The 12,442-nt window shown below is 42.1% G+C and overlaps 1 protein-coding gene across 1 annotated transcript; it reads right to left on the bottom strand.

The window, feature by feature from the left end:
- Positions 1–471: 471 nt before the first annotated feature.
- LOC147423840 (peroxidase 55-like) lies at positions 472–6,254 on the bottom strand. The gene is made up of 4 exons (XM_086501297.1): positions 5,624–6,254; positions 5,349–5,543; positions 1,416–1,581; positions 472–1,060 (listed from the first exon to the last, which is right to left on the bottom strand). Exons 1-4 carry the CDS (start codon positions 5,864–5,866, stop codon positions 651–653), a joined length of 1,014 nt encoding a protein of 337 aa, XP_086357423.1. The 5' UTR covers positions 5,867–6,254; the 3' UTR covers positions 472–650.
- Positions 6,255–12,442: the final 6,188 nt, after the last annotated feature.

Below are 12,442 nucleotides of genomic sequence, written 5' to 3'. Positions count from 1 at the left end.
CTGCTCGAAAAGGGGAGCAACACATACTCTCACCTTCGCATCTTGCACCTTACTTTGTCTAATACCCACTAGAATCTTTGCTTATGTGTTATGTCAACCCCCATTGGGGCTCCCAAGTGTCAAAAATATTTCCTTTTGTCACAATTTCTGTCGTCCACACACACAGAAGGGTCAACATGTTTGTCTAAAAATCCTACAATTCGTGCCAACATAACCTTGTCATCTTGACAACATTACAAAAGAATTCAAGACATGGAGGTCTAGCTTCAAGGTTTGAAAGATAATGGAAAACAATGCAAGGTAAATGTCAATGAAACCTTAGTGACTAACCCTAGGTTACATCACCAATAATCATACTTGAGCTTAATGAAACAAGAAATTTAGGCATTACACCACATCATTTGCAAGACACAGACTAGAAAAATTATTGTCCAGTGATGAAGAAGTAAAAAATTGGTGAGCAAGAGCACGAATGAGAAGGCTGATAACACCATTTTCATGAGCACTAGTGAAATATTTCAGGAACCCATAAAGATAGCTTGGGGTATCCTCATTACAATTGTATGAGAAGGTACAATTTTTGGAGCTCTCGAACAATTATCATTAAAAGGAACATAATATGCACATATTTTCTCAGAAGGTGTAGGTAACTAAGGGTTAAGAGTGTTGCACACATGTCTTACATTTCCGGGTAACCCACTTGAGACATTGCCTAGAGCGATCATAGAATTGACAAAATTGTCGAAGAAGAGGCTTTGGGATGATGAGGCCAATTGATTGACAACATCCCTTGTGGCCTCATCATTGAAGAGGACTTGGTCTGAGAAAAGCAAGCCCTTTCCACTTTGCAGACTCACATAGTAATTGCTATCAAAGGTAAAAGGACTTGTGATGTCAAAAGGCACAACAGTTGATGGATCTCCTGCTCCATTGGGGCATTGCCCCTCTAGTGTGGAGGCAAAATCGGGATTCAAACTAGGGTCTGATTTTCCTGATGCTCCAAAATTGTAAAGACGGTCTGCAATTTGATTACAATGAGAGAAACCAATCGTGTGTGCCCCTGCAAACATCCCAATGACCGTCTTAGGTTCTAAAACAATGTAATTAAATGAGATGTAGCAAGTATTTGATATTGGCAAAGTGCAAATTAAATTACATGTAGTTCTATAAAATCATTAAGTCGCATCCATTAACACTTGCTATATGATATTGTTGCTAAAAATCTACAATTAAATTCAAAGAAATTGAAGAAAAAAATTCAATACCATCATTAATGATATATGGAACATTATAATCCATGAACTATATACAAACTTGACATGATGACACAAAATACATGACATTAAAGTTAGTTGGTGAGAATTAAGGCAATGGATACTTTAACAAGAAATAGTGAGTTCAATTGCTCAACTCACCAGAAAGGAGGACTATGTCAAGTGGTGATAGCCCAATTGAAGAAAATATGCTAGTAAGTTCTTGAACATCAGCATTAGCTTGAGGCACCTTCCCTTGTGCAGAGCTTGCACTTGAGGAAAGACCATCTTGCCGTCCTAGAAGAACTCTCCAATTAGGACCGCCCGTCTGCAAAAATCTTTGCACAATTTGTTGTTGTGAGTAAAATGGAAAAATGGAGCTCAAAACTAAGTTCACACAGAAAACACTTTCTATGTGCAAATAATCCCCACAAAAATGTTTTTTTTTTCTCAAAATTCACAGTACAAGGTAAAAATTAACTATGGCCTACATGAGGCTATTGAATTGATAAGAATTTCATTATAAGAGGCTTCTTTGTGAGAGACAAAAACAAAACGAGACACTAGTATTTTAAAGCGAAAATTACCAAAATACCCCTCAAATTTCAAAAATTCCCAAAATACCCCCATAATTTGCCATAAATTCCCAAAATGCCCTTCAAATTTCCCAAAATACCCCTAGTTGTGAGAGTAAATTTCTCCAAAAACAATTTTTTTTGTATTTTTTCATAAGAAGAGTGATTGTCTACCATACAGGATGCTAAAACTAAAATTGGAGTTGGTTATGTAGGCTTTAAGATGAATTGCTTCATTATTTTTAGAGATAATTGCCTTTTTTTGCGAGGTAATTTGCGACTAATTACATGCTAAGCACTTACAAACCGATCTCAATTGTCAAACAAGAATAAAGATTAGAAAATCTTGAAGAATCCAACAAAAATAGAAACAAAGGTATTTTGGGAATTTTTGAAATTTGAGGGGTATTTTGGTAATTTTCCCTATTTTAAAACATGTGGTATCACGATAACATATTATGTTTTTTCTTTTGAAAAAAAATCAAGTTACCACCATCTTAAACTAATTCACACTATGATCTCTTCAACTTGTCGTGGATGTTGATTTTTTTTTTTGTGTATAGTCTTGAAGAAGTCATATTCACTTTCAAATGAGAAGAGGCTTGTAAGGCACATTGCCTTCGCATTGATTGAAATGTAGGGTAAAGGTCTATACACGTGGGGCACACCCTATTCATACCAAACATGGGGTAATTGTATGGTTTAATCATCCACTAAAGAAAGCACATAATCGTTTGGGTTTCTACGCTTAAAGGGAAGAGAGACTTTGTTGTGACGGTGGGTGTGAGCGAGCCTCAGGTAGTGTTCGGGAAAAATGTGTCTCAACTTAATATCATGCCATTTTCATTTTCAATTTCAAAAATGCCGGTTGAGGGCAAGGGAAGAAGGAGAAATTCCGCCCCAAAATAGAGAAAAATAGTGTAAAAGCCTACAAAATAAACCTGATTTTCTAAAAATTCCGCCTGGCAAATTCAAGGAAAGGAATTTTGTATGTTTGGAAAAATGATTTTTCCCAAACACTAGCATGAGGGCTCACACTTTGATGGACACTCGACGAGATTTAGGAGTGCATCCCAAGGCTTAGTTATGTTCAACTACTCTAAACAAGACTATCCATTAGTTATGTGTGTGTGACCCAAGACGTCAAAACGCCCTTTTTCTTGGTGAAGAATGCATCTCCATGCATTGCCTGACAATTTCTACAGAGTAAGTCTCCAATGACAAACAAAACTTTTCAATTTTTGATATGCTTAATGAGGGGCTTTTTCCCTATATTTAGAAGTTATTTAGAAGTTAACACTAGGGCACAAGCCACTTCTATGGCTATAATAAGCAGCTCTTGTCTAAATGCTTATTCTCATGGACTAGAGAAAACTTGATCAAAATGTTTCAAGTATTTGTTAACAAGGCATGCAAGGAGTTGATAAAAAAATAGAAATAAATTACTTCATATGAAAATATCATTTTTCAAAGGTCATGTTTTAGGTACAATCAATGAAAAATCGTTGAATAGTCCTGATTTCGCATATGGACCCCTTAAAAATCTTCAAAGCATATTGAAACTCTTTTGTAAAATACTTGAAATATATCTACAATGAAAATCCATGCATATACTACTTTTAGGAAAAAGACTTTCAATTTGTTTTAAGCCTGCAAAATGTATATGCTATTAATATTAAAAGCCAATTTTGTGGCTTTTTACTATATTTAAAATTTAAAAAATGCACTATTTTTGGATAAATGATACACCAAACTGTTCCTCTATGTGTGGGACCTCAATTATATTCTATGTTCATGATTTCTTGAACCATAGTCAATTTTAGAACCACTTTTATAGAATGAGATGCCAAGCCACTATTGTGTCCCAAACCATTTAAATGGTTCAAACACAAACCTAGACTTGTGCGATCTGCCAAAAAAGATGAGATGAATGGTTATGCGAAGGTTTAGGTTTCATAAAGAATTTTGAGGCGGGCGATGTCACCCTACTATCAAGCTTGGAGAAAGGGGGGCTCAGAGAGGCTTTGCTCGCAAGGATTCTTACTTTTCTCACAACATCAGTATGAGGGGAGAAGCAATAGCGGTAGACCATCATGTCGGGTAGGACCCAGGTGGGGTCTCCTAACGGTACCACATGTTGATCAGCTTGCGGCCTAGTTCGTGACTTATTTTCCTGCGGGAGGAGGTTGTCCCTCATTGTTCACACTCTCTAATGTCAATGTGACAGTGTCGTACTCTGTCGAGTAGACTTACACTTTGGTTATTTTACTTGAGGTGAGATAGCTAGTTGCTTAAGTTTTCGGGTTATCACCTTATGAGGGGGGGATGTGGATCCTGCCATAATGCCAACACATCTTGGATACATGCGCGGGACCTTACGACACATTGTTCACGCTTCTACCTTACATTCTCAAGAAATTGTTTGTTCTAGTGTGTCTGCTATTGCATTATGGATGATACTATAGGTTAGATATATGCATGTTCTTAGAGGGGAGCCTCCCACACCCCGCTTCTACATCAAAGGACACAGTCAATCCCATTTGTTCAAAGATTATTCGCACTCTTCATTGTTAGTGTAACACATCAACAAGTTCCTCCAAGGCAACCCGGAGTAAAAGGTACAATGAAATCACAGGAAAAACCTTGAATTGTTTATAAATAAGAGTGTCACGGTGCCTAAATCCTTGTGGGTGAGAGAGTGTTCTTCAAATGTCAAATGTTGATAGCTCTTGAGATCGTGCAATAGACCTATCGTGCTACGATTGGTGGCCACAATAGTGAAAGCAATGGCCATAAAAAAGTTCTGCTCATGTTTGGAGATAGAATTAATGCATTGCACAATTGTCATATTTCCATGTTATAGAAGGTGATTGCAAGTCCTCTTCTTCGTCATGACTCAGCTTAGAGAGGGTTAGGACCTTCACTACTACTTGAGATGGCGCACACCCCCCTAATGCAGTTTCACATAAAGGATATGGGTGTGTTCTAAATAAGCATTTACACAGCATATGTATGCATAGAATTGGGAAGCAATTTGAATCGACTTGGATGCACGTGCTAGAGTGACAAGTTTTCATCCCACACTAGCAACTTTTTTTTTTTTTGAGAAAAGTGGAATTGAATTGAAGAGAGAACTGCAAAAAAACACAATGAACCCACAGGTAAGGGGTGGGTTAGCCCTAAAACTTAAGGCTTACATCCACAAGAAGTTTTGGACAGATTCTCACAATAATTCCCACATTATGACTTAGTTCAACATCATTGGGCCGGCGGTTCCTGCCCCCAATCGTACCTAGCTAGGTATGCGGTGCCTCCCGAGCAAAAGCTCATGATGTTACGCATTGTATGAAAATGAAAAACACTGAAAAAGTCTCCCTTTTCCTACATGAGAAAATCTCTAAATCTTCTTGTGATCATATCAGACACGAAGTCCCTCATTTTGAATCTAGTAGCACTATAAAAAAAAGTTTTCATCCCACGCTAGCAATATTAATGTAAGTGGAGGGAGAAAGTAACTTACAAGGACGACAGCATCACGAGCGGCGAGGGCGAGAATGTCGGAGCATGAAACAACTCCTGGGCAAGCACTCTCCACGTCACTTTTGGCTCGCTCGATGGCATCGAATCCTTCTTGCCGCAAGCTCTTGTTGTCCGCAAAGTCCCTTTCCGCTTCATTATCCACGGTGGAGGAGATTAGGATGGATGCGTCACAACCCTGACGAGTCAAGTAAAGACACGTGGGGATGAGCAGGCAGAGAGAGAGAGAGAGAGAGAGAGAGAGAGACGCTTGCTTACTTGGACAAGAGCGTCGTGGAAGAAGAGGCGAAGTATGGAGGGGGCTACCACGTTGGATTGCGCAGAGGAGGCGGCAACGCTGCGCGACACAATCCCCGCCACATCGGGACATGTACTGGCGTAGAAATCGGGCGACAGGTCGATCCCCGCCCCCAACAGTGCGCTACAAAGTATGTGAAGACAATACAAGCCCAGCAGCAATCTGGCCTCTGCTGCTCTCTGCATTTCTGCTACGTACAGCATCAATCGCAGGCCTACTAGCCTAAAAAGCAGAGCACACAGGATGTGTGCCTGCGCCTGCACAAATGAAGGGCTATATACGTTACATTTCAGCAGAGGCCCAAAGCTGATAGATCTACCGGGTCCCCGGGAAGCCTGGCGAGAGAGAGAGAGAGAGAGAGAGAGAGAGAGAGAGAGAGAGAGGCGTTGTGTCCCCTGTCAGTGCTGTCACTGACTGTGTGTGTGTGTGTGTGTGCGTCTGTTGGGGGACGCTCGCGGCTCGCTTGACGCAAGTCAACTGAGGGCCACAACACATCAGGTGTAACCTTTTGCACCCATAATGCAGAAAACTGTCATAGCCCCTCCCTCCGGATGCTGGCCCATCCTCACCAAGTAGGACTGGAAGCGAAAAAGACAGTGTGCAGTGTGTGTGTGTGTGTGTGTGATGCACTTTTGCATGGAAACGGCTGGTTATTGTGTCATTATTTGCCGAATATTAAATGGCACCTGGACCATATTCACGCTGGTCGTTCGACTTCTACCATGACGGCCCTCAAACTTGATGAACTCCCCCATCAGTGGAGCAAAAATGAGAATTGAAATAATTGAAGGGAGAGCATACCCTCGTCCCTATATGGCGCGGCTTTGGGTCATAGGGGATCTAGGGCCCAAATTTGGGGGGGCGAGGCGGCTTTAATTTCAGCCGTCAGATCACGCAGTGAACTAGGGGTGAATTAGGGGTGGGTGAACTAAGGGTGAGGTAGGGGCGGGTGAACTAGGGGCGCCTAAACTACGGTATGATCATGTGCCATGTCAATATGGACAGCGACGCGCGCTAGCGTGGTGGTAGGACATTCGTGTGGCAATCGAAACGTCCCAGGTTCGACCCACACCCCACGAGGGGGGTGAACTAGGGGTGAACTCGGGGCGATTCACCCCCACTCCATTGCGTGATCCGACGATCGAGATTAAAGCCGCCTCGTGCCTTCAAATTTGGGCCCTAAATCCCCCCTGGCCAGAGCCGTGCCATATAGTGACGAGGAGAGCATACCCCTCCACTGTGCTAAGTTGCTAACGATGTGTGTGGTAAAAAAAGAGAAAGGGCAAAGGGGCACGGACCAAGTTATATACTAAAATACTCACACCATATTCACATCGTTTGTAAAAGCCTACCAATTTGAGAGCAAGCCAGCTTGGCCTGAAAGGAGGAGCGGTGAGGATAACGAGGAGCTCTGAGCTTCATACTACGGAAATCCCCCGAGGTCATGCACATTTCCTTTCCTTTCTTCCCTTGCCGTGTCTACCGACTAAATGTTGGGGTATAAAGCCCAATGTGGTCGCCCGGGTAAGTGGGCAGGCCGCCAGGTTGTACACATATTCTTTTGTAAAAACCTAATAAGAACTCACTATGCTCTACACATTACAGTAGAGCGAGTTCACCATATCGTCGTGCTCTTCTTCTCGCACTCTCTCTCGCATCGCACTTCCGCTCGTACTCGTTCAACTGGTATCAGAGCTCAGATCGAGGCTCGGGGCAGCACTGCAGGAGGCTAGAGTCACCAGCTCAGATTGGAGTGAAATTCGACAGGCAAAGACACGGCCCCAAATCTTGTGGGAAAGGTCGTAGGGCTTGGTGTGCTCAAAATTTCATTCTGAGGTCATCTCGGTCACCGTTCGGCTTCGACAAAGTTCTGCGCAGGCCATTTTCGACTACGTGGTCTCAGCGGGTGTAGATCCGACTTTGCAAATTTGGGGTTTTCGGCCTACGACTACAGGTGTTGAGGATATCGACACTCCCAGAGTGTTGATTTGTGGCTGTCTACACATCGAAGGACGGCTCACAGTTCTTGGAGGCGTGTCACATACGACACGGGCGCATCTACTCACAGACTGTAGGCGACATCCACTAGTTCATCAGGTAGCTCGTGTTTGCTGCTTGATATTCTAGATTTCATCCTGACATTGCAGGTACTTCCACATGGGATGTATTGTCAGAGATGATGTATGTCTGTTGAGGGTTTGCTGGCTGTGAGTCACGCAGCAAACAACCGCCGCAGCGGTTACAGCATACAATGGGAAATTTGTGGATGTATGACTTTGTGGGAAGTCTATGTACTGTCAGATTTACTGCAGCCTTTGTTGAGGGTCGAGTGAGGTTTTATTGAGCTGGGGGATTCTCGAATGTTGAGATCCTTTCGGTGATATAGGTCTTGGAGCGATCCCTCGAGCACCCTTAGATAGGCAGCTAGGATGTATTGACTGTGAGTTAGACAGTTGGGATTGCATCTTTGCTTTACTTCCGTTGAGGCATTGTCGCAGTCTATGCTTACAGGACAGTCAGAGACAGTACAGGTGCAAGACGGGTTTACCCACAGCTTACAGTGTTAGAGAGACAATGGTTTTTTGAGTTGTTTTTAGTACACCAGAGCCATTTTACAAAGGAGACTCTGCCAAAATTTTTGCAGAATCTGAAGCTTTCTTGGTTCATTTGACAGGTTGATATTGGTTCAGAGGTCACTTTACAAGGGAAACTCTGCCGAATTTTTTCCAGGAAAGTAAACTACTGTGAAGCGTAGCTATGGCTGGATCACAGGACACTGCTCTTTACAATATCAAGAAGTTGGATGGAACCAATTTCCCATTGTGGAAGAAGCAGATTTGGCACGTGTTGGTACAAAAGAAGCTAATAAAACCTATAAAGCTCAAGGGGATAAAACCAGAAGATATGGACGAAGATGAATGGAGCGAAATGGATGAATTGGGACTTTCTACCATTATGCTGACTTTGGTAGAAAGCGTTTACTTCAATGTAGTAGATGAGATGTCGGCTTATCAAGCATGGTTAAAGCTGAGTGATCTTTATGAGAAGCAGAGTGCAGCTTCACAGGTATAGTGGCTTAAGAAGCTTGTTGACTTGAAGATGAAAGAAGGGACACCTATGTCCAATCATCTGAATGAATTCAACACAATCTATAGTCAGTTGTCAGCTCAAGGTGTCAAGTTTGATGAACCTGTTAGAGCTATGTTCCTGTTGATCACATTGCCGGAAAGTTGGGACACTTTTCGCACAGCTTTGAGTAATTCTGCACCTCCAGATGGTTTGAACATAGCAGGTGTAGAAGGAAGTCTGCTTACTGAAGAAACCAATAGAAAGACAATGGACAAAGGCAAAGTAACAGCCTTAGTTGTCAGGGGAAGGACCAAAGAAAAGTACAAAGGTGGAAAGAGGAATCAGTCTCGTACCAAGTCCCGCAGTGCTAAAGGCAAGAGTGACATAGAATGCTACCATTGTGGCAAGAAGGGTCACATGAAAAGAGACTGCAGAGAATGGAAAGCAGAAAAAGGCAAAGAGAAAGCTGAAGACCATGGTGAGAAGAACAAGTCCTCAGTGAAGATTCAAGAAATAAATGTGACAAACACTGTTGCAGAGGATGATAGTCTAGTGTCAGGAGACATCTACTTCTTGAAGAATACAATGGAGTCAGCTCTTCTTACAGCATCTGATGGAAATGCACTGAGTGACTGGATTATAGACTCAAGGGCATCACTTCATGTGTCTCCAAACAAGGAGTGGTTTACCTCTTATGTGACCACTAAAGATCATGTTCGGCTAGGCAATGGGCAGACATGTGAGATCTTAGGTGTTGGAGATGTTCAATTGAAGATTCAGAATGGCCCTTCTTTCACGCTGAAGAATGTGAGACATGTTCCCGCAATTACAAAGAGCTTGATCAGCACAGGTTTACTTGATGATGCTGGCTACGTCACCACTTTTGGACCGAACATGTGGAAGATATCCAAGGGTTCTATGACAGTAGCACATGGAGTAAATTCTGGAGGACTTTACATGATTTATGTATCAAATGTCTCTAAAAATGTAATCAATGTAACCGAGCAGCCGAACGTTTCTTTGTGGCATAGCCGGTTAGGACATATGTCCAAGAAGGGAATGGAAATCTTGTCTCGTTCTGGTTATTTGCCTGGCTTTTCATTTAATGATTTTGAATTCTGTGAACATTGTCTGTACGGTAAGCAAACACAGCATCCACATAAGCATAGAAGCAGTAGAAGAGATACACAGTTGGCACTTGTTCATAGTGATTTGTGTGGACCTATGCCTAACCTATCTCTAGGGGGAGCTTCTTACTTTATGACATTTATAGATGATTACTCGAGGAAAGTATGGGTTTACTTTCTCAAGCACAAGGATGAAGCGTTTAGTGTTTTCAAAACATTTGTGACACTTGTGGAGAATCAGAGTGGCAAGAAGCTTAAATGCTTACGCACTGACAATGGTGGAGAGTATGTTTCAAAGGCCTTTCAGGACTTTTGTGAGTCAAAAGGTATAAAACGTGAACTTACTGCTCCTTACAATCCTCCTCAAAATGGTGTTACTGAGAGGATGAATAGGACCATACAAGAGAAGGTCAAAAGTATGTTGTCTAATGCACAGCTGCCAAATGGGTTTTGGGCTGAAGCTGTATCAACAGCTGTTCATCTTGTAAATAGATCTCCTAGCAAGGTTTTGCAGAAGGATTCAGTGCCAGAGATGGTATGGTCAGGAAAAATGCCCTCATACAAGCATCTCAAAGTCTTTGGCTGTGAGGCATATACTCACGTTCCAAAGGAATTTAGGAACAAACTTGAGCCAAAGAGTAGAAAGTGCATCTTTCTAGGCTATGGTAATTCTGGTGAGATGGGGTACAGACTTTGGGATCCCGAATCCAGAAAGGTTGTCCGCAGCAATGATGTTCACTTTAATGAATCCAAATATCATTCTAAACCAGAGAGGGTTGAGGAGATTAGAAGAGTTGTCTTCCAAGAAGATGGACCTGCACGTGCAAGACAAAATGTCAGGGCTCAAGAGGAGCAAGGACAGGATAGAGTGGAACCACAGGTTGTGGCTGAGCCTGAGCCACCTATTGTGCGTAGATCTGGACGTGTCACGCGACCTCCTGATAGGTTTGTTCCATCTATGAACTATGTCATGTTGATTGATTGCAATGAGCCTTCATGTTACAAGGAAGCAGTGCAAATGAAGGACTCCGAGAATTGGCAATTGGCCATGCAGTTAGAGATGACAGCTCTACATAAAAACAAGACATGGAAGCTAGTTAAATTACCACAGGGCAAAAAGGCTCTACCTTGTAAATGGGTTTACAAGTATAAGATCACCGCTCATGATAGTCAGCCAAAGTACAAAGCAAGGCTTGTTGCCAAGGGCTTTAAGCAAGAACAAGGCATTGACTTTGATGAAGTCTTCTCTCCGGTGGTCAAGATGACTACATTGAGATGCTTTCTTGCATTGGTTGCCATATTATATTTGGTGTTGCACCAAATGGATGTCAAGACAACGTTCTTGCATGGTGATTTAGATGTGGAAATTTACATGCAGCATCCAGAAGGGTTTGTTGAGAAAGGCAAGGAAGATTGGGTATGCCAATTGTTAAAGAGTCTTTATGGCTTAAAACAATCACTGAGGGCATGGTACCATAAATTCCACAAGTTTATGCTTTCTCAAGGCTACAAACGTAGTGAGTTCGATCACTGTCTATATACAAAGAAGGCTAAGGATGGTAGTTGGATGATCCTTATTTTGTATGTGGATGACATGTTGATTGCTGGCAAGCACTTGGAAGAAATTTCAGCTTTGAAGTCAAAGATGGCAAAATCGTTTGACATGAAAGACATGGGTGAGGCAAGTCATATACTTGCTATGCGCATTGAGAGAGATAGATCAAAGAAGTTGATTTGGTTATCTCAAACAGAGTATATTGACAAGGTTTTGCAACGTTTCAATATGGAGAAGGGAAAGGCACTGAGTGTTCCATTGCCACCATATGTGAAACTTAGCAAACAAGATTGTCCTGTGTCTGAGGAGGAACAGGCTGAAATGGATAAGATTCCATATGCGTCTGCAGTGGGTAGTTTGATGTATGCAATGATTGCTACTCGCCCAGACATTGCATTTGCAGTGGGAGTAGTAAGTCGATACATGTCAAACCCAGGCAAGAAACATTGGGAAGCAGTGAAAGGAATATTGAGATACCTGAAAGCTACAAAGAGTATGCGTATATGCTATGGGAGTCAGGAGCTAAGTGTAAAGGGTTTTACAGACTCAGATTATGCAGGTGACTTAGACAACCGAAGGTCTACGTCAGGGTATGTCTTTACATTGGCTGGTGGAGCAGTATCATGGCGTTCTAGATTACAAGATTGTGTTACTCAGTCTACTACAGAGGCTGAATATGTTGCAGCATCAGAGGCATGCAAAGAATCAATTTGGCTTAATCGACTAGTAACAGATTTGGGAATCAAAGAAGAGATTCCTGTGTTATATTGTGATAGTCAAAGTGCTATACAATTGGCTCGCAATCCATTTTATCACTCAAAGACAAAGCATGTGGATGTGAAGTATCATTTCATCATGGAAATGCTCGAGGATAAGCAACTTCAGCTTGTCAAAGTTCACACCACAGAAAATCCTGCTGATCTACTTACAAAAGAACTTCCCACAGAGAGCTTTGCGCATTTTCGCAAGCAGTTAGGTGTAGGGTAGTACATCACTTCTCTACATCTCTTGTATATTAGCTTGTATAG

This window comes from Adiantum capillus-veneris, chromosome 26 (assembly GCF_014529385.1).
Source record: "Adiantum capillus-veneris isolate H3 chromosome 26, ASM1452938v2, whole genome shotgun sequence".
Taxonomy (NCBI): Eukaryota; Viridiplantae; Streptophyta; class Polypodiopsida; order Polypodiales; family Pteridaceae; genus Adiantum; species Adiantum capillus-veneris.
This window is presented reverse-complemented; position numbering and strand designations above follow the sequence as displayed.

What these genes read in the sequence shown, in the direction of transcription:
- LOC147423840 (XM_086501297.1), bottom strand. Translation starts at nt 5,866, where the DNA reads ATGCTGTACGTAGCAGAAATGCAGAGAGCAGCAGAGGCCAGATTGCTG. An exon ending in TCCACGACGCTCTTGTCCAA is followed by an intron (nt 5,544 to 5,623) that starts GTAAGCAAGCGT and finishes TTGACTCGTCAG; the next exon opens with GGTTGTGACGCATCCATCCT. An exon ending in CTCGTGATGCTGTCGTCCTT is followed by an intron (nt 1,582 to 5,348) that starts GTAAGTTACTTT and finishes AGATTTTTGCAG; the next exon opens with ACGGGCGGTCCTAATTGGAG.